The sequence below is a fragment of the Wasmannia auropunctata genome, unplaced genomic scaffold (genome assembly GCF_000956235.1).
Source record: "Wasmannia auropunctata unplaced genomic scaffold, wasmannia.A_1.0 LD336106.1, whole genome shotgun sequence".
In the NCBI taxonomy this organism is placed as follows: domain Eukaryota; kingdom Metazoa; phylum Arthropoda; class Insecta; order Hymenoptera; family Formicidae; genus Wasmannia; species Wasmannia auropunctata.
Window position 1 is genome coordinate 4,940,560 of NW_012026784.1, and position 19,381 is coordinate 4,959,940.

General features: G+C 43.7%; 2 protein-coding genes across 5 annotated transcripts in view; both read right to left on the bottom strand.

Annotated features, from left to right (window-relative positions):
- The window catches only part of LOC105453433 (vacuolar protein sorting-associated protein 13A-like), a 16,684-nt gene extending 11,855 nt beyond the window's left edge, over positions 1 to 4,829 (bottom strand). The window contains exons 1-15 of the mRNA XM_011695397.1: positions 4,383 to 4,829; positions 4,169 to 4,276; positions 3,950 to 4,076; positions 3,561 to 3,723; positions 3,271 to 3,479; positions 2,979 to 3,153; positions 2,393 to 2,871; positions 2,039 to 2,260; positions 1,843 to 1,955; positions 1,557 to 1,765; positions 1,191 to 1,475; positions 823 to 1,119; positions 621 to 753; positions 317 to 547; positions 110 to 249 (exon numbers count right to left, since the gene is read on the bottom strand). Of these exons, the coding sequence (XP_011693699.1) occupies positions 110 to 249; positions 317 to 547; positions 621 to 753; positions 823 to 1,119; positions 1,191 to 1,475; positions 1,557 to 1,765; positions 1,843 to 1,955; positions 2,039 to 2,260; positions 2,393 to 2,871; positions 2,979 to 3,153; positions 3,271 to 3,479; positions 3,561 to 3,723; positions 3,950 to 4,076; positions 4,169 to 4,276; positions 4,383 to 4,523 (3,032 nt within the window). The 5' untranslated portion in view covers positions 4,524 to 4,829. The remainder of the gene's footprint in view (positions 1 to 109; positions 250 to 316; positions 548 to 620; positions 754 to 822; positions 1,120 to 1,190; positions 1,476 to 1,556; positions 1,766 to 1,842; positions 1,956 to 2,038; positions 2,261 to 2,392; positions 2,872 to 2,978; positions 3,154 to 3,270; positions 3,480 to 3,560; positions 3,724 to 3,949; positions 4,077 to 4,168; positions 4,277 to 4,382) is intronic.
- A 1,021-nt stretch (positions 4,830 to 5,850) lies between these two features.
- On the bottom strand, positions 5,851 to 19,141 carry LOC105453452. Of its 4 annotated transcripts, XM_011695435.1 has the most exons (11): positions 18,631 to 19,141; positions 14,438 to 15,196; positions 13,785 to 14,018; positions 13,435 to 13,638; positions 12,910 to 13,341; positions 12,045 to 12,518; positions 11,231 to 11,518; positions 10,338 to 10,790; positions 9,894 to 10,030; positions 9,089 to 9,210; positions 5,851 to 8,856 (listed from the first exon to the last, which is right to left on the bottom strand). In XM_011695435.1, the coding sequence occupies exons 2-11, from the start codon at positions 15,062 to 15,064 to the stop codon at positions 6,782 to 6,784; spliced, it is 5,046 nt and encodes a 1,681-aa protein (XP_011693737.1). In that variant the 5' UTR covers positions 15,065 to 15,196; positions 18,631 to 19,141; the 3' UTR covers positions 5,851 to 6,781. The 4 variants fall into 4 exon arrangements, with proteins under 4 accessions (XP_011693737.1, XP_011693728.1, XP_011693747.1 ...); XM_011695426.1 differs by lacking the exon at positions 18,631 to 19,141 and having other exon boundaries at positions 14,438 to 15,619; XM_011695445.1 differs by lacking the exons at positions 13,785 to 14,018; positions 18,631 to 19,141 and having other exon boundaries at positions 14,438 to 15,618.
- Between the last annotated feature and the right edge of the window lie 240 nt (positions 19,142 to 19,381).

Genomic DNA, 19,381 nt, shown 5'->3' on the forward strand with positions numbered 1-19,381 from the left:
ATATATATATATATATATATATATGACGAATATATTTTTAAGGATTTGATATGATTATAAAATAATATATTAAAATTTATTTTTATTTAAAAAAAACTGTTCTACTTACGTTTGAAACTTATGCCAGTAGTCTTTCATTTTCAACAAGGCGGATCTGTGAAAATTCACGTTAATATTCAGCAGATTCACAATCAGCGAGCGTTCAATATTTTTAAAGTGAGACTTGAAATCGGGGCAATTTGATTTAACCTGAAGAGAAAATTGAGTTAATATTCTTCGAATCGGGACACGTAATATCCGTATTTCCACAACTTACCTTACGATACGACACAACGAGAACCTCGTACGACTCGTCGGTGGATATCAATTCCAAATACGATCCGGTTACGCCAGCGTTTGTCTTATCGACCAGGAAAATCGATCCAATGCCGAACTGAACGGCAACACCGTACTCCATTATCGCCGTTTCGTAGTACAAGGTGTGCAATCTCAAATTCAAGTAAGGTTGCTCTCGGCTGTCCGCCATGTCTTCCAGATTTACGGAGAACTAGAATTTCGGATCGATTTCAATGACACTTTGTTCGTACAATAAAATACGCTTAATGTGAAACTGTACTTGCCTCCCCTACGGCAAATCGAAGTAACAAATTGATGTGATTACACGGAGATATATTATCGTCAAATCCGGACAAGTTAATCGTTTTAGATAGTAACTCCAAGTCCTCTTCGCTAACTTCCGACGAGACGACACTCCTATTAAAAAATTAGAATTACCTCATCGAAACTCATTGAAAATTTATTTATGTATATATAAATCATTACCTGTCAAGCTTTGGTACATTATTAGTTACAACTTCCTTAACGATAGGGTTAAAATCACTATGCATCATTATGACGGATGGCAAGCATACGCTGGATTGTACTTTCATCAATTCTTTCGTTGAAATGAAAACAATGCTCGATTTTCGTCCGGAAATCGAGCTCTTTATGGTAGCTTTATACTTCTCAATATTGTTTTCGTATAGCACTAGCAATTTATTCAGGAAATATGCCAGCAGTCGCAGTTTATTTTCTGACAGATTGAATTTCACGTTCGAGATGTTTACGTTGAGTTTTGTCCTGTGGAACATTGTACGTTGAAACGATGCATAAACAGAACTGAGGATTGCGACGCAACTGTGCATATGTACCGTGGTAGCTGACGATATTCGGGTCTAATACTGTACGAAAGAGTCACATTTGCTTGCAGCTTAGGTAGCAAATGATACTCCGAATCACTCCGTTTTCTCGCCGAGCGCCAATCGTCGCCTGAGTGACAAAATAAAATCTGCGCGCCGGAGAACATCATGTTGAGCCTGTCGTAGAGCAATTCTTCCAGTTCCATGAGAGTGGCGTCCTCCAATTGCAAATTCGTTGCTTGAAGCTCGTTGGTTAGCGTTATGTTACCGAGATCCAGGACGAGTATATGCCCTCCTCTGAAAAAAAATATTAATATGCATATTAATATGCAAAACGACATTTGTACGCACCTTCTTTTGTAAATCGTATAAACGTACTTTTGAATTGATCCATGTTCGGGAAATATAATATAAGGACTTTTGATGTCTATTTTGAAGCTGATTCTCAATGTCTGCGAGATGATATCGTCCGCAAAATTCAAACATCTTCTCTTGACGCAGTCCCACAGACTGTACACTCCGCGAATCGTGTTGTGAAGGTAATTGGTGTTAAATTTGAAAAAATTTATAATTTCCACTATGGCAAACTGAAAAGCAATATATAAGTTTATAGAAATTACAGACAAAATATTATTTAAAGCAACAAATATAAAGGTATTATTACATGATGATAAGTCACTTCGATAGCTTCCAGCTTTATGGCTACTTCAAAAATAGGATCCATATTCAATCCATTCTTCTCAAAATCTATCGCCAAAAAGTATGTGGATACATTCCCTGCACGTCACATGTAATAGTTATAATTAGCACTACTACAATAGTTTATAATCGTCTACAGAGATAAATAGGTGCATATGTACCTGTTAACATATTATCCACTGTAATCAGAGGAACCAAATCGCCATCAGTTGATATAGCCTCAATCACAAAACTTTCAGCACGAACGGATATCTTGAAAGCTAACAGCATAGGCCGTGCCTCAATACTTGTCAGAAATTGCGTGACTGTTATGATCAGCATTTCCTTGCCTTTGCTCAGGAGGCTCAGACAACAATTTGCCAAAGTAAAATTTAACTTATAATCTATAAAAATACAAAGAAAAAATTGTCCAAATGAACAGATTTTTCTCAAATATTTCTCATAAATGTTTTTTTCTTAATTAATATTACCATATAAAAAATTATAAAGAAAGAATAGTTCACAAATGTGCTCACCGATCTGTTTCAGCATCTTTCCCGATTTTATCTTCGAAACGGGCGAATTTCCCGTTACAACTGGCAATGAGTTTTGATGTTCATCCGTGCTGCATTGATTTGTCACATTTTGCGCTTGATCCGGTAATATGGTTTCTGCATTGACAGCTTTCGACGGGCTTGTTGTTGTGATTTGGCACTCTCGCTCAATGTCCTTGTTTCTCAATTCCTGCCTAGCGTGCTCTCTCGCAATCACTATATTTAATATTGTCAGACTGTCCTCGTGTTTTTGCATATCCAGTTTTAATTCTGTATCGTTTGGCCGCTGCAAACTCTGGATACACGCCTCCTTGTACTTTCTGTAATTTCTTCTGTGTTGGACTATATGCGACCAAGTGTACGGCTTGATATAGTGATTCAAAACAAAATTGTACGCGTACTTCCACCAAGACGACGGTTCCTCGTACACACTCTTCTCAGGACGATATTTAACATATGGCCTACGAATATTGTACAGTTTTTTCTTAATCATTAGTTTCACATTGGTTTTATTAAAAATGTATATGTCATTGAAATAAATGAAAGAATTTTATTTTTGCAAATTCACCTGTTAACAGTCGCGCGTAGCAAAGAATCATAAATGTGACAAAATGTAGCGTATTGGGCTTCGGACAACTGCATCGCTACATCCTGGAGCACAATATCGACTAACATACGTGAAACTTGCGTTTCCGTACCCTTGTGTATAATGATTTTAATCTTGGCCGTGAAGGGCTTCAGCACTTGTGACAAAAAGAATTTCATTAAAATTAAAGACGGTAATTAAAATAACGTCTCTTTCGAACGTAAAGTACCAAACAGGTACTTCGTGTGATCGACAAGTAATAATTAAAACATACAAAACTGAAACTCCTTGTTATTCATCCCGAACGTCTGCAGGGCCCTGTGCATCGTGATCTTCCACGCAAGCAGACTGGACATGTCCCAGTTACCCTGGACATTTATGCAGGACTCCGTGTCGTGATCCATGTACACGCTGAGCGATTCCGCGCGTACAAGCTGGTACACCGTTTGCGAGTTTGTAGCACATACCCCGGGCTTCCATTTGCTGAAATTGAATATTTCTAATGATAATACGAGGGCATACACGACCGAGAGAAAACGTGACAGTATGGCATTGTCGAATTACTTGTTAGTAGTCGTTATGGAAATACTTTGTATACATATACCGCAGGCACACAGGAAGTTGCGCAATATTTTCTCTTCGTATCTAATATGTACATTATTTATAGTAATCTGAAAGTTCTTCGTTACTGACGCCAATAGACCATCGAATAGTTGAGGAGGTAGACCTATACAGGAGAAAATTATAAATTAATTTAGATACAGAAATCAATGAAAAGCTATTTATTATTATATTACACATATTGTGTAATATTTTGATAAATTCTCTTTCTTTCCTAAATTTAACATATAGATGTTAATTAAATTTTAATAGACTCAAAGTAAATTTCTCTCTCAGTAAGGCATTATTAATTTATTAAAAATATCTAAATAAAAATATTTAATTATGTATACCAGCTCTAAATATTTCATCTTCCTTAAGGTCATCTAGTATCTTCTTTTTTTCCGCTCTCATCAAACGTTTTTGTATTTCTGGGTCATATGGACCGGATAATGCAGGTACTGCTACTGCGTATACATCCTTAGAAAAAAAGATGAAGCAAGATTTGCGTCATTATTTTAATATACATTATTTTATTATTGCGATACGTTTGCATATAGACTGCTCGATACCTCTATGCATATCACAATGGGCTGCGAGAAGAGTCCAGACCACGGTATTTTCAAAATAATTTTTCCTATCAAGCCAATCTCTATTCTAATAGGTAATCCCAGTTGATACTGCAAAATACAATTATACCAAAAAATGCACACACATATTCAATTACGTTTCACACTCTCTTTATTGCCTCTGGGATTATTAGATAAGGGGAAGGAGAAATCGTACCAGAGCCTCCGGCTTCAGTTTCAGGTCGGTGAGGCACGTATCTCCGGAAAAAATGCCGACGTTGAATTGCTCCGTGTCCAGGTCCTCCACATACCTGCCCAGCAGGCGATTCAAAAATGCCGCTATCGCCCCCTCGAACATCGTCTCGCCGTCGTCGTTGCCCGCCCCGAGGACCGTGAGCACCGGTGCCGCTTTCTATCCGTCCCGCGAGCCAGACGACGAGATCATATGGGATCGACCTGGGTCCCCGGTCGTCGTCATAACCTCCTCCGGGAATTGTTGCAATTCGCAAAATAATTCAGTCATGCGCGACGTCGCCGCGATCCTTATTGATCTCGAACTTCGTTCCGCCGCTGCGCCGGCTGCGCGACGCGACATGTCCACCCACGACGGTCGACGACCACGACACGGACAACACCCGCGCGCTGTACGAACGTCCATCCGCTCCGACTCCTCTAACCTCTTTCCTACACTTCTCCAAGTTTTGAAGAAGCGAAATGGATATATTGACATACATATACATGCATACGTACTCGGAGCGATTTTATTCAAACTCCGGTTAACCTAATCGGTGGTTTAATTAATTCAATTGAATACGCTTAAAACATTAAATTTTCAATTATATATATTTGTAAATCCCTGTTCTAATTATCTCCATATGTTAAATTACATAAAAAATTAATTTTCTGTCATAACAGGCTTTAAATTTTTATAGTAAAGAAAAAGTAAGAGAAAAGTATGTCATATCAAAATATGTCTTTCAAGAAAACAACTAGAATTATGTTATTATATGATTAAAAAAAAATCATGTATATAAATTTAAAGGGATCAGCATTTTCAGTTGTACTTTTCCCATTATTTGCACTTGAGCGAAAATACATATATATGTTATATACATATGTCGCGGGATTGTAATGTCAAAGCGGGAAGTTTATAAAATAAAATTGCAACTTATACAATATAAATATATTAAAACAAAATTATTTCTTTACTGTTGATTGCACTTGATGTTTTAATACTATTATCTTGAACTTTTATACATATAAATATATATATATGTATATACTATATTTTATATATAACATTGAACAAAAAATTATCTCAATAACTTTGGTCAGATGCATAAACGTCTTTGTTAAAGAAATAAAATATTTTAATTCAGCAAAGCTTACAAGAGTTTGCAAAATATGCCAGTCTTAAAAATGCATAAAATACATTTTTAATGACAGAAACAAAGATGTATATATACAATATGAGCATTTATTATCAAGTATTGTACAAGAGTCAATAAATATTTACAATAACGACTGCGTCGCGTTAACTAAATGGCAATTATAGATATGGGCAGTCAACTCTTTAAAAATTTTTCAGCTTTTTCAAATCAAAAATATAAAAGATTCAGATTGCTTCTCAAATATATATATATATATATATATATATATCCGATACTGTTTTAAATTATTTCAATACAATAACCGAATTATTTTAAATTACTATAGTGCCAATTGTAATCAATTTAATGAAAATCATCTTTGATTTTCAAAGTAGTCAAGACTTAAAAAATTTAAGTAAATTCACAGATTTCTATATACTTTAGATCGCTAACTCCGAAAAATGACGCCAAGAAACTCAGGAGAAGGGAAAGTAACTGTCTTCACCCAGTAATGAGTTACATTCCAAAACGTTAAAATTTTAACCAATATTATTAAATGTACACGAACACTACTTCATAAAGCATTGTATATAAATATCGAATAAATATGGCGTTTAGCTTCAATTCACCTGGTAACAAACAATAGTATGTTAGCGATCTAGATATTTTATAGAAATCTATTCTTAAATTCTATACAATTTGAGTTAAATTGTCAAACATTTAAAAATATTAGATATTTTTTTAGTTTTCAATAATATAGAGATAATTTAGAATTTCCAACATATTTTAGATTCGATCTTGTGCCCATCGCTAGCCAATATGTGAACAAATTATGGCGTATAATATATTAACTTCGTACAGAGTGCTCACGTACACATCATGTCGTTCGAAGTTACTGGACAATATTCTAATCAGTGATAAAATGCAAAAAAAAATAGAAACAAATATACTCAGATAAAGCGCGCGATATGTCCTCGACTGTACATTGCCGTCGAAAAAAACAATATTTATATGTACTCTTTTATCTTATAGAAATAAAACGTGCGATAAATTCTAATATACACCTTTGATTAACTATAAACAAGATCATCGATTTTTACAATGCATATTAATCTACATCATTCGCGAGTGGTTGTCAGCTAAATCGTTACCAATTTCAGATTAGTTTCTTACATACAAAAAGGCGTATAAACAAGTCGCGGGCACAAATAATCGCACGATCGCGATCGCTGGATAAAAGTTCGATTTACGTGGCAAGACGATGTTTGGTCTCGCCTGTGTTCGGATCTACGATGACTTTCTCCTTGGCGACCTTCATCTTCGAGGAGGTTCCCAGAGAAAGAGAGTTGATCGATTCGGTGAGCGGTAGGAATCTACCGTCGGCGCATTCCTTGAACAACAGCTCCTTCAATCGTTGACCGCTCTTCTCGTCTTTGCTGTTCGCGTTGAGCTTCTCCATCGTCAGCGTCAGTAGCTCGACGATGAGATAGGACTCTGGTTTGTACAACCTCGTGAAGTGCAGCTTGATGTGCTCGCCGACGTTCTCGTCTTTTCGCGGAATGTAATCGCAATGCGGGCACGGCGGTGTCATGCGCTCGATGCCGTGGCGACGCTTGTGCGCGTCCATGACGTCCTTGTCGGCGGTGGAGAACGGACAGCTTTGGCAGCGAATCGTTTCCGTGTCGACGTCGCCCGTCGATATAATGCCCTTCTTTTGCATCAGCAGCAAACTCTGCCTGTCCTGATTGGAGGGTTGCAGCGCGACATTGTTACCGATACCGGACGCGTTATTGGCGGAAGACAGTATCCCGAGCATGTTGACGGACGATCGTGAGGATTTACGCGACGATGCCGACACAGTCACGTCGATGATGCTGTCGCTGTCAATTGAGATCCGGTCGTCCTCGAATTGTCTGCGAGACGCCTGCGCTTCCGCGTTCGCCTGGTGCTTCTTCAGATGCTGTATGTAGTTCGCGTAATATTTGACCGAGTAGTCGCACGTGTCGCAGCGATAGCGTTGCTTCGCACCGTGCAAGGTCAGATGAACTCTATACTGTTCGCGTTTCTCGAAAGCAGACGGGCACTTGTGACACTTGTAACGCTTCTCCTTCAGCCGGCCGTTCCGTAGGTAACCCGGATAAACGAAATTGGGATTGCCGCGCATGTAAATATTGAATTGCGCATCCGGTGGCGTCTGCAGTGGCGACTCGGGAGCGGATGTCTGCGGTGCGGGATCTACGGTAGCGGTGGACGTCAGCTCCGCGGTTACCTCGTTGGTTCCGCTGTGCCGTCGATGTACTACCTGATGTTTTAACAGATTTTGCGCAGTTTTGGACGAATAATCGCAGTCGTTACACTTGAACCGATTGTTCGAACCGTGAAGTGTCATGTGATACTCCAGAGCGTCCAACTTGAAGTAACGAGCCGGACACTTGGCGCACGTGAACACCTGATTTCCGGTCCTCTGAATCGTCGTGCTATTGACACTGCTGTAGTCGTTCGTGTTGATTTCAACGACAATCCACGCGACGTTCAATCCACTGTCATTGTCCTCCTGATTCTCCGCCTCGACGCACGCTGTCGTGGGCGGTGGATAGCGTTGCGAGTGACCGTACAAGGTCAACAGGTATTTGGTGCGCTCCTGATACTCCGTCGAATGCGCCTTTTGATGAGCCAACAGGTGCGCCGGTTGTCGCGCCGCGTACGAGCACCACTGGCACGCGTACGCCAATTCCGTGGTGTGGTATCGCAGATGAATACGCAACTCCTTCTCGCACAGAAACCGCGCCGGGCACTTGCCGCAGCAGTGCACCAGACGGAAGTCCTGCAGATCCGGCTCGGTGCCCAACACGGGAGTGTGCGTCAAGCCAAGCAGAGCGGCCAGATCGTTCGCCTGCTGGGAATCGGGTCGTGTTTCGTCGACAAGGCAGTGAACGGTACCGAGAGATCCCGCGTGCATCTCCGTATGGGCGATCATGACGTCCCGACGCGAGCACATAAAACTACAATCCGTACATTCGATCAAGGGACCCTGAATTGGCACGTCTATATGCATCGTCTCGTGGTCGCGAACCTCCGCACGTCGCGACGAGATGTACGGACAATGACGGCACTTGAGCATCTTCGTCAGAGTACCGTCTGGTCGCGATACCCAGACCAGCGGGACATCCGGAAGGGAACGAGTGTCCAGGAGAAGGGACGGCGGTGGAGGCGGCGACGGCTGCTGAGCTCCTGCCATCTTTGAAGACGCCGTTACGTTGTTGCGTGACGTTATCTGAATCACTTGGTCCGTGGACGATTCGTCTTTTGTTCGAGAAACATCTGTAACAGATACTTCGATTACAGCGCGTGTCTATGCTGCGGTAATCCACTTGGCGTTCACAGCGCTCTTGAAATTGAATCATTTCATCCTTGTTATTTATCAAATGTGTAAACAAGGCGAACTGATGCTTATGCTGGTGATTGCTGCGAGCGTCAAATGGAAAACGCAGTCCTAGTGTACGATTGAACGCACAATTTCGTTCGACGTATTACGTAATTTGTCAAAACTTACTGCTTTCAGAAATTGATATTTGATGCAGTTTATTCTTGGAGTTTGGAAATTGGTAATCCATATTTTGCTGATGCATAGCTGCCAATTCTTCTCCGTGGAGTCTAGCGTGCTCCAATAGTTCTCTGTAACACAACAAATCGCGCAACTGTATTACATGTTGTATCATTATGTGTGTACACGATATTATAATGCGCATCTGTGTATATTATACACACACGGTCTACTTTAAAAATTTTCGATTTTTTTCTACAGGTTACATCCTGTTATATAATTTAAACTATCTTTTGAAATAATATGGAATTATTTTGTACGTAACTTTACAAATTTGCATTTCTCCACGTTTTTTTATTTGTATTATTTATTTCACGTGATACGAGTACGTTTTTGACACTCACTGAGAAAAATGATGGAACGAAAAGCAAATGTGTGCTTATTAACACGGACAGACGCAATTAGTGATGAAGTGACATGATAGCTAAATTGAATTCAGTATCTGATGATTTTTTTTAAATCCATTTTCTTATAAACAAAGTCCTGTAAGAAAAAATTATATAATTTTTTGTTTTTATATGAACAATCATTGCCTTTTAAATTGTACTAGAAATTACGTTCCACTCTATGTGTTGTGATTTTTTTTAACATCCTCAGTGTATGTGTACAATAACATTATAATCTTTTATTGATAAAAATTAGAAAATTAGTATTTCTCAATGTAACAAAAGAGAATAATTTATTGTAAGATTAAATCATGAATCAAAAAAACGGAGCGCTCATGTTAATAAAGCAAGTTACCAGCGACACATACGCCTTTGTACTAACGTAGTATGGACAAAGATAGCATTTAAATATAGCTTCTAAGTTCGGCCGATGGTTCATCTTATGGAGGGACAGAGTGGCAGCATCCGACGCGGAAAACGGACATTCCCCACAACTAAATGGATTCTGCGAAAAGCGAAAGGGTGCATTAAATTAAAATGGGTTAGTTACTTGGATATAAAGTACAAAAGCAAGAGAAAGAGATCACATTATTCTTCAACTTCTTACAATCGTATATCTGGTAATAGCTACCGTAAAATTTCTATCATATTTTTAATATAAATTGTTCGACGTTAATAATGTTTTTCTAAAACTATTTTTACTAAGGTATTTCTGCTTTTCGTACAATTTCTCATTTGATCTCTCTTGTCCACGCACAATTTGGGCCATTACAATTGCAAGAAGTTAATATTTGATATTTAATAGAACTCACCCTCTCTTCGATGGACTCGTGATCGGCAGATCCATAATGAGATTTAACATGCAACAGTACGTTAGTCTTGTTTGTATCTCGGTAATTACAACGTTTACACTTCCACTGAGTGCGTTTACTCTCATCCATCGCTGTGGATATGGAGACCGCACCGCCACCACTAGGGGTTTGTATATGCATCGTGATGGGACTGTTTTTCAACAGAGACTGCCCGCGACTTCGAACCGCTGCTTTGAGCGGTGGCGGGGGTCGCAGACTCACGTCGACACTGTGACTGTTCTGATTTGCCTCGCTCGACGGTAGAATTGTGATGGGAGATTGCGATGCCGAGCCGGTCATCGAAACGTACTCTTTATTGCCCACGATCAACAACTTCGTCGACACTTCCTCAGAGTTCGTTTCTTCTATGCTACGCTGCTCCATACGATCCTCATCCCACGACTGCTGTTCCACCTGGAGCAGAGAATGTTGCGCCGTGTAAACGGAATTTTCACAGTGGAACGTGTTAGGCGAGAAATGTCAGATGTCATGAAATAATGTTTGTTAAATTCACCAAAATGTCACCAAAAATTTTGTATCGCGCTCGCAGTAAATCGGCGAACGTTTTATTCGATTTTCACAGAAAACGCTCGAAAACATCGATCGAAACTTTCATAGGAGAAAGGTAGGATCGACATCCTCCGTCTATTGATTACTAAGAATATGCTTACAATAAGTGTCACAATGCATTAGTGATCAAGCGTCCGAATTGTGTGGTGCCGAGATTCTTTCATCGTACATTGCCTTTTCACGAGGCAATTTATTGACGTGTTTGCACTCGTTAAATTATTGCGTCGATGTGAGATATAAAGACAATGAATTATCCTATGTAAAACTGATATTCATTATTTCACCTGTGCGAGGTATTTGTTATATTTGGAATAATTCCGTCGACCTGTCTCATCCGTCATGAGCACTCTGGCGCTCGTATGCACTGCGTCTTTAGCCGCTTTAAGCTTAATATGTTTTGTGATGTCCCATCGCCAGTTAGACCGATACGCGCACATTGAACACTCGAACGGCTTCCGGTTTAAATGACCGACTATATGTACGTGAAAGCGACTTGCGGTGGAAGCCCAAAACGGACAATGGGGACATTTGAATACCCGCCGCCCGGTCGGATGTGTCGGACCACCTTCGAACTGACAAAAGTTTTTTTTTATCGTAACAAAATAGGACTGCCCAGTAGAGAATTAGAAATCAACTAGTAACGATCTAGAAAGGGGAGATGCTCGACATCCACTATGCAATATGTAAAGCACATTCTTAATAATGAAAAGAAAAAACACAAGGAGGCTCACTCTAGTCTCTAATCAACGCTCACCATTTCGCGATACATAAGAGCTTCTTTTACACCTACTCCAACAAAATATCTTGTGCGTAACACTAACAATACCAGCACAACAGCAATACTTGTAGATCTTTAACTATTTTACAAAAAAAAAAAAAAGAGAGAGAGAAACAAAACACATAGCCAAAATAGAAAATATTCACATAGCAATAAAAAATTTACTTCATATAGCATTCTCATAAATGCCTCTACGAACAACTTTCCAAATTTCAAATTGTTTCATACAGACTTCATGGTGATCTTCACATCTAGAGTCACGGTTGCGCGCAGCAGTTTTCTTATCACATATAGTTAAATCGTTTTATCAAGCACCGTACCGGAGGTCTGGAAGAATTTGTTCCTCTGCGACTCGCATCCCAATCCATTTGCGACGGAAAAGAGTATTCGTCACGATACGAGGTCATGCGGACGTCCGAGCGATTCGTTACTTTCTCTAAGCTACTATCGATGGACGGCGTCGGGTTGTCGCGCGAACGGCAGCATTGCATATGCGTTTGGAGGTCGGCCGTACTCTTGCAACGTCTTCTACACTTAGGGCAACGTGTTGTGCCCACGGACACGCTGAGCGCGGTGTGGTGCGTCTGTTTGTGGCAAGCTAGCTCTTCCATGCTACCAGCTTTAAACGTACACCAGCATTTCAAGTCGTTCTCACTACTTACAGCTACCTCCGGCACACCGTTATTAATCGACGTCGCTGTCGTCGTTAGTTTCTCCTTCAGTTTATCGAAGAAGGAGGCATTCTTTCTTTGAAATACCCCAGTCGTATTTTGATTCTTCTTCGAATTCGCAGCCTGAAAATCATGAATGGCAACCGATAAGACATCGACACATGGTATTTCCGAGGGGTTAACCACTATGGTAATCGGTGTACATTTCTGCAGGAACATATTGCTAATATTGCGGCAATACAATACGCTATCAATACATAGCAATACCTTGAGCAATATCTAGCAAATAGCATTAACATACTTGGCAATATTGTGCGACAAGTGGCAGTACATGAGGTAATAGATGGCAATATTACTGACAATACGAAAGTAATACAATAGCAATACTAGCAATAAAGTGTGTATCGTCATAATTAGCAATCACTGTACATTTTTTTTTAGTAGCGGTTGCGACCCCTCGGGTATTTCGCATTGCACTTTTCTAACGGCGAGAAAATAAATTATTTCAACCAACCTCCTTGTTTCCGTACATCTTAGCCAGCTCCGTATCTCTCGCGATTTGCGCCAGTTCGGGTCTCACTCTGACGCGCGGAACCTTCAGTAGAGTTGTTGGCGGCCCGGTGCTGTTGAGCGTTGCGTTACCGGGCTTGTTGTTGCTCGCTAGGCTTAACGGAATTAACATTGGCAGTGGCTTTCTTGGCTTCGACGAGGCAGCCGGCGCGTGACATTCCGCTAAATGACGTTGCATCGTGGAATCCCAGGACGTTATAAATTGGCAGCCCTTCTCCTCGCATTTTAACGCGATGCACTCCGCGCCGGCGAGGGCGCTTTTCTTATCGTCTATTGAAATTAACGAGTGATCTGATACGAACGAGTCGGAAGAACCGGCCGACGTGGTTGTACTTCCGCCTTTACTTAACACTTCCCGAAAGTCACTGGCTCCAACCTAGCGGACATTAAATACATTAAACGAGACGTGATTAATCGGCGCGTTTTAACGTACGAAAATTACATTAGATTATATACACGCTTATAATACCTGATTATAACGCTTTGGACTATTTCGTGGCTTACGTTCGAAAGCGTTATTACTTTTGCGGTTGACCTGACCACCCACAGGTGGATCATGATGATACGACTCATGCACCGTTAAGCTCTGACGGATATCAGCAGTAAAATTACATGCACGACATTTGAAAGCACCTCCACCTCCATGATTCCGCATGTGTCTTTCTAGATTCCACTGAAAAACAGCGTTAAAGGCACACATATAATCTTATATAATCTCAAAAGTGTAATCGCAAAGCTTCTTCGGAAACCCTGGAAAGTTTCTGTGATATGTTTAACATATCGCTGTGTGTGGGAAACCAAGTAGTATGAGGAACAAACCTTATACGCTGAACTAAAATCACAAGCATCGCACTTGATCATCGGCATAGAATGATATTTAACATGCTTAGTATAACGCGCTCTGATGTGCGTCACGTAATCGCATTTTGCGCATCGAAAGAATTTTCTTTTCAAATGATGCACTCTTTGGTGATTTTCGAGATCTTTCACGTTCAATGCGACATACGAACACGCAGGGCAACGATTTTCGACTGGACTGTGCCCGTTTTTGCCCTAAAAATTACAACAAAACATATTCCTGCGACCTATGAGTATTGTGTCTTGATATGATTTACTTAGCACGTCGTTCAACTACGGAAATTACGGCAATACGCGCAAAATTAACGCACAACGGTAACACTGCATCCCTAATGGGCACGTATGCATTTATCGGACCACCTTCCATTTTTAAAACGGAATTTTCTCTCGATCTCGTCGTATTTTCCATTTTAAAAACGGCCATGTTTAAAGAGGGGGAACGAAGGAAGGAAGAGAGAGAGAGAGAGAGAGAGAGAGAGAGAAAATAAGAGACGAAGAAAGTAAACAAAAAAAAAAGAAACTTAAAAAAAGCACGAGAACACAAAACACGTAGCAAGACAGACTCGAAGAGTATATATACTTGGAAGGAGCAGCGTACTCCATTTGATGCTTACCTTATATTTGTGCTCCTTTCGCAGATGCTCGAAGTAGGCCTTGATACTGGGCAGAGTTTTGGACGGCTCGCAGGTTTTGCACTCGTAAGACGCCCGCTCGTTCGACGCCTCGAGGTCGATCGTCTCCTCGGGGTTCACCGCGACGCCGAGGTCGACGTCGACGTCGACGTCGATATCGACGTCCACGTCAACGTCAACGTTGCCGTCCAGCGTCGCTTCGTCGTCCTCCGCCTCGCCGACCACGGCGGTCATCGTCAGCTCGTCGCCGTTGTCCCCCTCCTCGTCCATCTCGTCCATCGTCTTGTTCACAGCGCCGGAAGACGTGGCCGTGTCTTCGCCCTTCTTCATCGCGTCGTGTCTCTTCGCATGTTCGTGCTGCTCCACCTCGTGACTCGCCGCGGCCCTTTTAAGGTTACCTTCCGGCCGCGGCGTCCGCGTCGTCGTCGCCGCGTCGGCGGCTGCAACGGCGACGGGCTCCGTTTTCATTCGCCTCTGCTGTTGCTGCTGCTGCTGCTGCGGCCGCGGTCGCAGTGCACGCAACCGGGGCAGCTTTCCCGACATCTTGGACGAGAGCCGTGCGCTTCCGCGCAGACTTCTTCGCCCGCCCTTGCCCGCCGCAGGAAACATGGCGCTCTCGCGCGCGCCCACTTCTTCTCTCTCGCCCTCCTTCTCCTTCCTCAGGAATAATTATTCACCACGTTCTCTAACGTCCGACGCAGCGAGGCACCGTCATCGTCGGACTCTGGTCTGTCTCACCGCCTGGCAATAACGATTAATGATTACGATTACGCTTGTATGGCACTCCGCTGAGGTTGCCACTGGCTGTACTCTCTTGCTGCCGCCGCGGTTGCTGCTGCGCCTGCAGGCTGCTGCTGGCGCATTCACGCGTCGCACGGTACGACGGCGGGGGCGACGACGCGTTTCGTTGCGAACGCCTCGAACGCTCGGCCGTCCGACCGCTCTCGACTCTCGCGAGTCAAGACTGTCAATAGCGATTAAAAACCTTTATCGGGGAGCGATATCACGCGATATGTTCGCCAGTGACGCGCTGACTATATGCTTTCGATTTTTTTTTCATATTGTTATAGAGTCGCAATAACAATAGATGTTTCTCCTTTTTTTTAACCGTTAACCATCGCAGTGGGTGCGCACGTGGTCCCAGTGTTCCAAACAAATTCCAATTCACGTTACGGAAATATCAACTGGACGCACGTGCGTGCGTGCGTACGTACGTCTCTGTCTTTTTCGCCTCACGACGGAAGCGACGCAAACACGCGTGTACACGCGGCAGCAACGGCGGCGACGGCCCGACGGCGGCAGTGGCAACGGCGGCGGCAGCGGCGGCGGTGGTGATGGTGGTGGTGGTGGTCCGCCATATTTTCTTTTTCCTTTTTTCTGCCGACAGTATAATAAAATTTTGGAAAATCTCGCAAGATACTCCGCGCCGCGCTGTCCCCCGCGGCGTTTCCTCAGCCGCGCGTTCGACCTCTCCTCTTTTTTTTTTCCCTCCTGCTCTCCTCGCTCCTTCTCCGCTCTACCTCCTCCTTCGCCGCTGCACCACTTCTATCGCGGCGTCGCGAGGCCGGATCTATCGGATCAAACGCGCGTGCAATAAGGCAGGAGCGTACATATATATTTTGCGATCGTTAATCCTCCGCTCCGCGAAATGGCGAGGAGGAAACTTCCGACGCTCTCGACGACGTCTCGGCGACTCGAAGTAGGCACCGCCGGAGGTCACGCGAAATCAGGCACGGCCGCGGCGTGTATAATATATGTACGTTGACGGGTCGGTCCCGCGCGCGTTCAACGCGGGACCTCCGTCTCTTCTCTCTCCCCGTTCCTCCTCCTGCAGGCCGAGCGCGATTTCTACACGATTTCCTCTCCGAGCGGTCGCCGAGATGACGGCGCGAGAATTGCGAGAAAACGCGCGACCGTGCGCGCTCGTCGGTGCGTTTCCTCCAAGGTCCAAAGTCCAGAGCGTACATGCGTATAGTCGGCGGCTCGTCCCTCGTCTAGGACGTAGGAAGACTAGGAAGGTGCAAGAAAAAGGGGGGAGAGGGGTGAAGGGAGGAGGGAAAACAGCCGCGCAGACCTAACGTCGATACGACGTCCCGCGTTCAGCTCCGCGCGGCGTTCCTCTTCCGCTCCAAATATCGTCGCACGGATGGACGTCAGCGTAAATATGGCCGCGTTTCCATCGACACCGCGACGATCGGCGCTCGACGGCCGCATGTGTCCCGATCGACATGGCTCGCGCGAGCCTGACGCTCGTTCGCAATTACAGGGCTCTCCTCCGCTCCGTCGGCGCTTTCAACACCGCGGAGCGGAGCGTTCGCAGCGGGGAGGGGGAGAGGGGAGTCGCGGATAAGCGCGGACGACACGGTAACGGCCGATTGTGAATCGAGTCGACGATGCGGACGATCTACTCCGCGGACAATCGTTCGGGAGAAGAGAGAATCGCTATTAGCTTATACGGGATCACGCGTAGATCGAGTTTAGTCAAGTGGCTCCCACGGCCGCGGGGAACAACACGGCGTTGCAGCGGGCCGCGCGCGGCGGCGCCATGATTAACCCCGGCACGCTGTCGGCCAGCTCTTGCGGCAAGAGGTCTTGGTCTTGCCTCTGCTCCGCGATACCGCCGAGGCATACACGCCGAGAAAACGGAGCAGAAGCTTTTATCCGCGAGCGAGCCGTACAAGCGAATTGAATTCGAACGACAGTGACACTCGGCGGTTCTCGGCGAACGCCCAACGAGAGATGCTTCTGAATACATCTGCCTAGCCAATTTAATTTTCAAAATCTTTTACTATAATAGAATTTTCATTGGCATACAAATAAAATATCAGGCATACAATAAAAACAATCTGTGTAATATATATATAATGCGATTGAAACTCACTTTATGCTTTGCATCATTATTTACCTATTTATATTATTTAAGATTTTATATTTTCTATGTATTTATAGAAATTTCAATAGCGACGGTCTCCAATGACCATCACGGCAGCGATTAATTATTTGGACTATCGAGTGATTCTGCTATTATTAAAAATGAAGATTGGCATTCATTAAAAAAAATAAAATATCACAGATATTTACGCATAATTCTAAAAGATATACTAATCCGCTTGTTCTATTTGTATCTTATAGCTATTACAAATCCTTAATCCGGACAAATTCGCGTTTTCTCTACTTTTCTTGCCTACAAATTCACAATCTCATAACAGGAACAGGAAGGAGTTGACGGAATAATTGGAATTTCAAATAAAAAGTTATGTTTTTAAAATTATCTATGACGAATTTATAATTTCGGATCGACTTATTGGGACGTGGTTTAATTAATTACGTGTCTATCTGCGCTTGGGCTTCGACCAGTCTTTCGTTATTATCTTTCGATCGTAGGTACAACAAATAAGAGGAACCTTGACGCCGTTTGAGAGAGATTATAAAACGACATTTCAAAGCTAGTTTCTTCTCGCGATAAGATACGTTCTTTTTTTTCCTAATAACCTAATAATACAGCACATGCTTGGTATTTAATGTAAATAGTCGACAACAACGTGACTACTGTCACTCTAATATCAACGTTGAATTCCCGAGGGGAAACGTCGCGATTTTCGCGAGGGATCGCGGCGACGCGTGATCCCTCCTATACGCGAAGGGAACGAAAGATGCATTCAATGCGCCCGCATCGTGACCGACTTTGGCTTCGTTGTGTCACGGTACGAGCCGTGTATCCGAGTGGAGAGCGCGGAAACGGGTGCGAATGGATCGGTTGAAAAACTGATAAACGCACGCGCAAGTAGGTGATGTTTCAGATCGACGCGGAGGAATCGTCGTCGGACGACGCGCGGCTGGGCGCGATTGATCCGCTCGGGCGACGCGGGTTCCACCGTCGATCGCCTTCGTTCCGCGATCCATTCGTCGCCTCCTCCTCCTCCGAGCGAAGCCGAATGGAAAGTGCGAGAGAAAAAAAAACCGATAAACGAAGGAATCAATCGGTAGCGGCCATGTTGCGAGAGACCGCGCGATTATTCCTCGAAGTCGGGGGGACCCCTCGTCATTTTCCGCTTTCTTAGGATCGCGTGTCTTTTCTTACGTTGCCGAATGTATTTACTCTCGATACGCGTTCGCGGGTGTATTAATAGCGCGTAACACGCGCCCCGTCCCGAGACGATTAATTAAAAACAAACCTTCGTGCCACCTGCGCCGCCGTCAGTAATGTGCGGCAGTAAAGTCTCTTTGCAGTAGGTTGTCTAGGTAGAGATATTTGTTGTATGCGACCACTTTAGCGTCGACAATTAGCGTCGCGTTATCAGCGATGACGATGATCGAGCAGCCAGCCGAAAGGACCCCTCCCTCCTTCTCCTCCTCCTCCTCTGCGTCGAGGATCTCCGCTAATCACCCAGACTAATCGTTTGTTTGTCCGTATATAGACCTGTTTATGCGCTGCGTCGAGATTCTATCTCGAAAGTATCTTCAGCTATACAAAAAAAGATTGTTATCGCTCGTAGCCGCTCTCTTGACTCTCTTCCTCTTAGTTTTTCGTTTCCTTTTCCTATCTCTCTCTATCTCAATATGTCTACCTCTTTACCCTCCCCCGTCTCTCACCGCTCCGACTCGTTTCTTGCCGAGCTCTCTTCCGTTCTCTCCGGTTACCGCCGGCTTCGATCGCGAATATCGCTCCTTCGTCACCGGCGTCAGCACTGGCCGCTCGGACTGTCGGAGCACTCGGAGCGGATGGCGGATCGTAGGAAGACTACGAAAAGGCGAACGAGCGCAGCCCCTTCTCTCCCCCACCCCCCTCTCTCTCTCTCTCTCTCCGCCGCGCTTGCGGTCGGCCGACTCGACCAGCAGCGGCGACGGCGATGACGATGGCGATGGCGATGGCGATGTGGAGTGGCGCAGCCCGGGCGCCATCTGCAATTTCGATTCCGTCCCGAC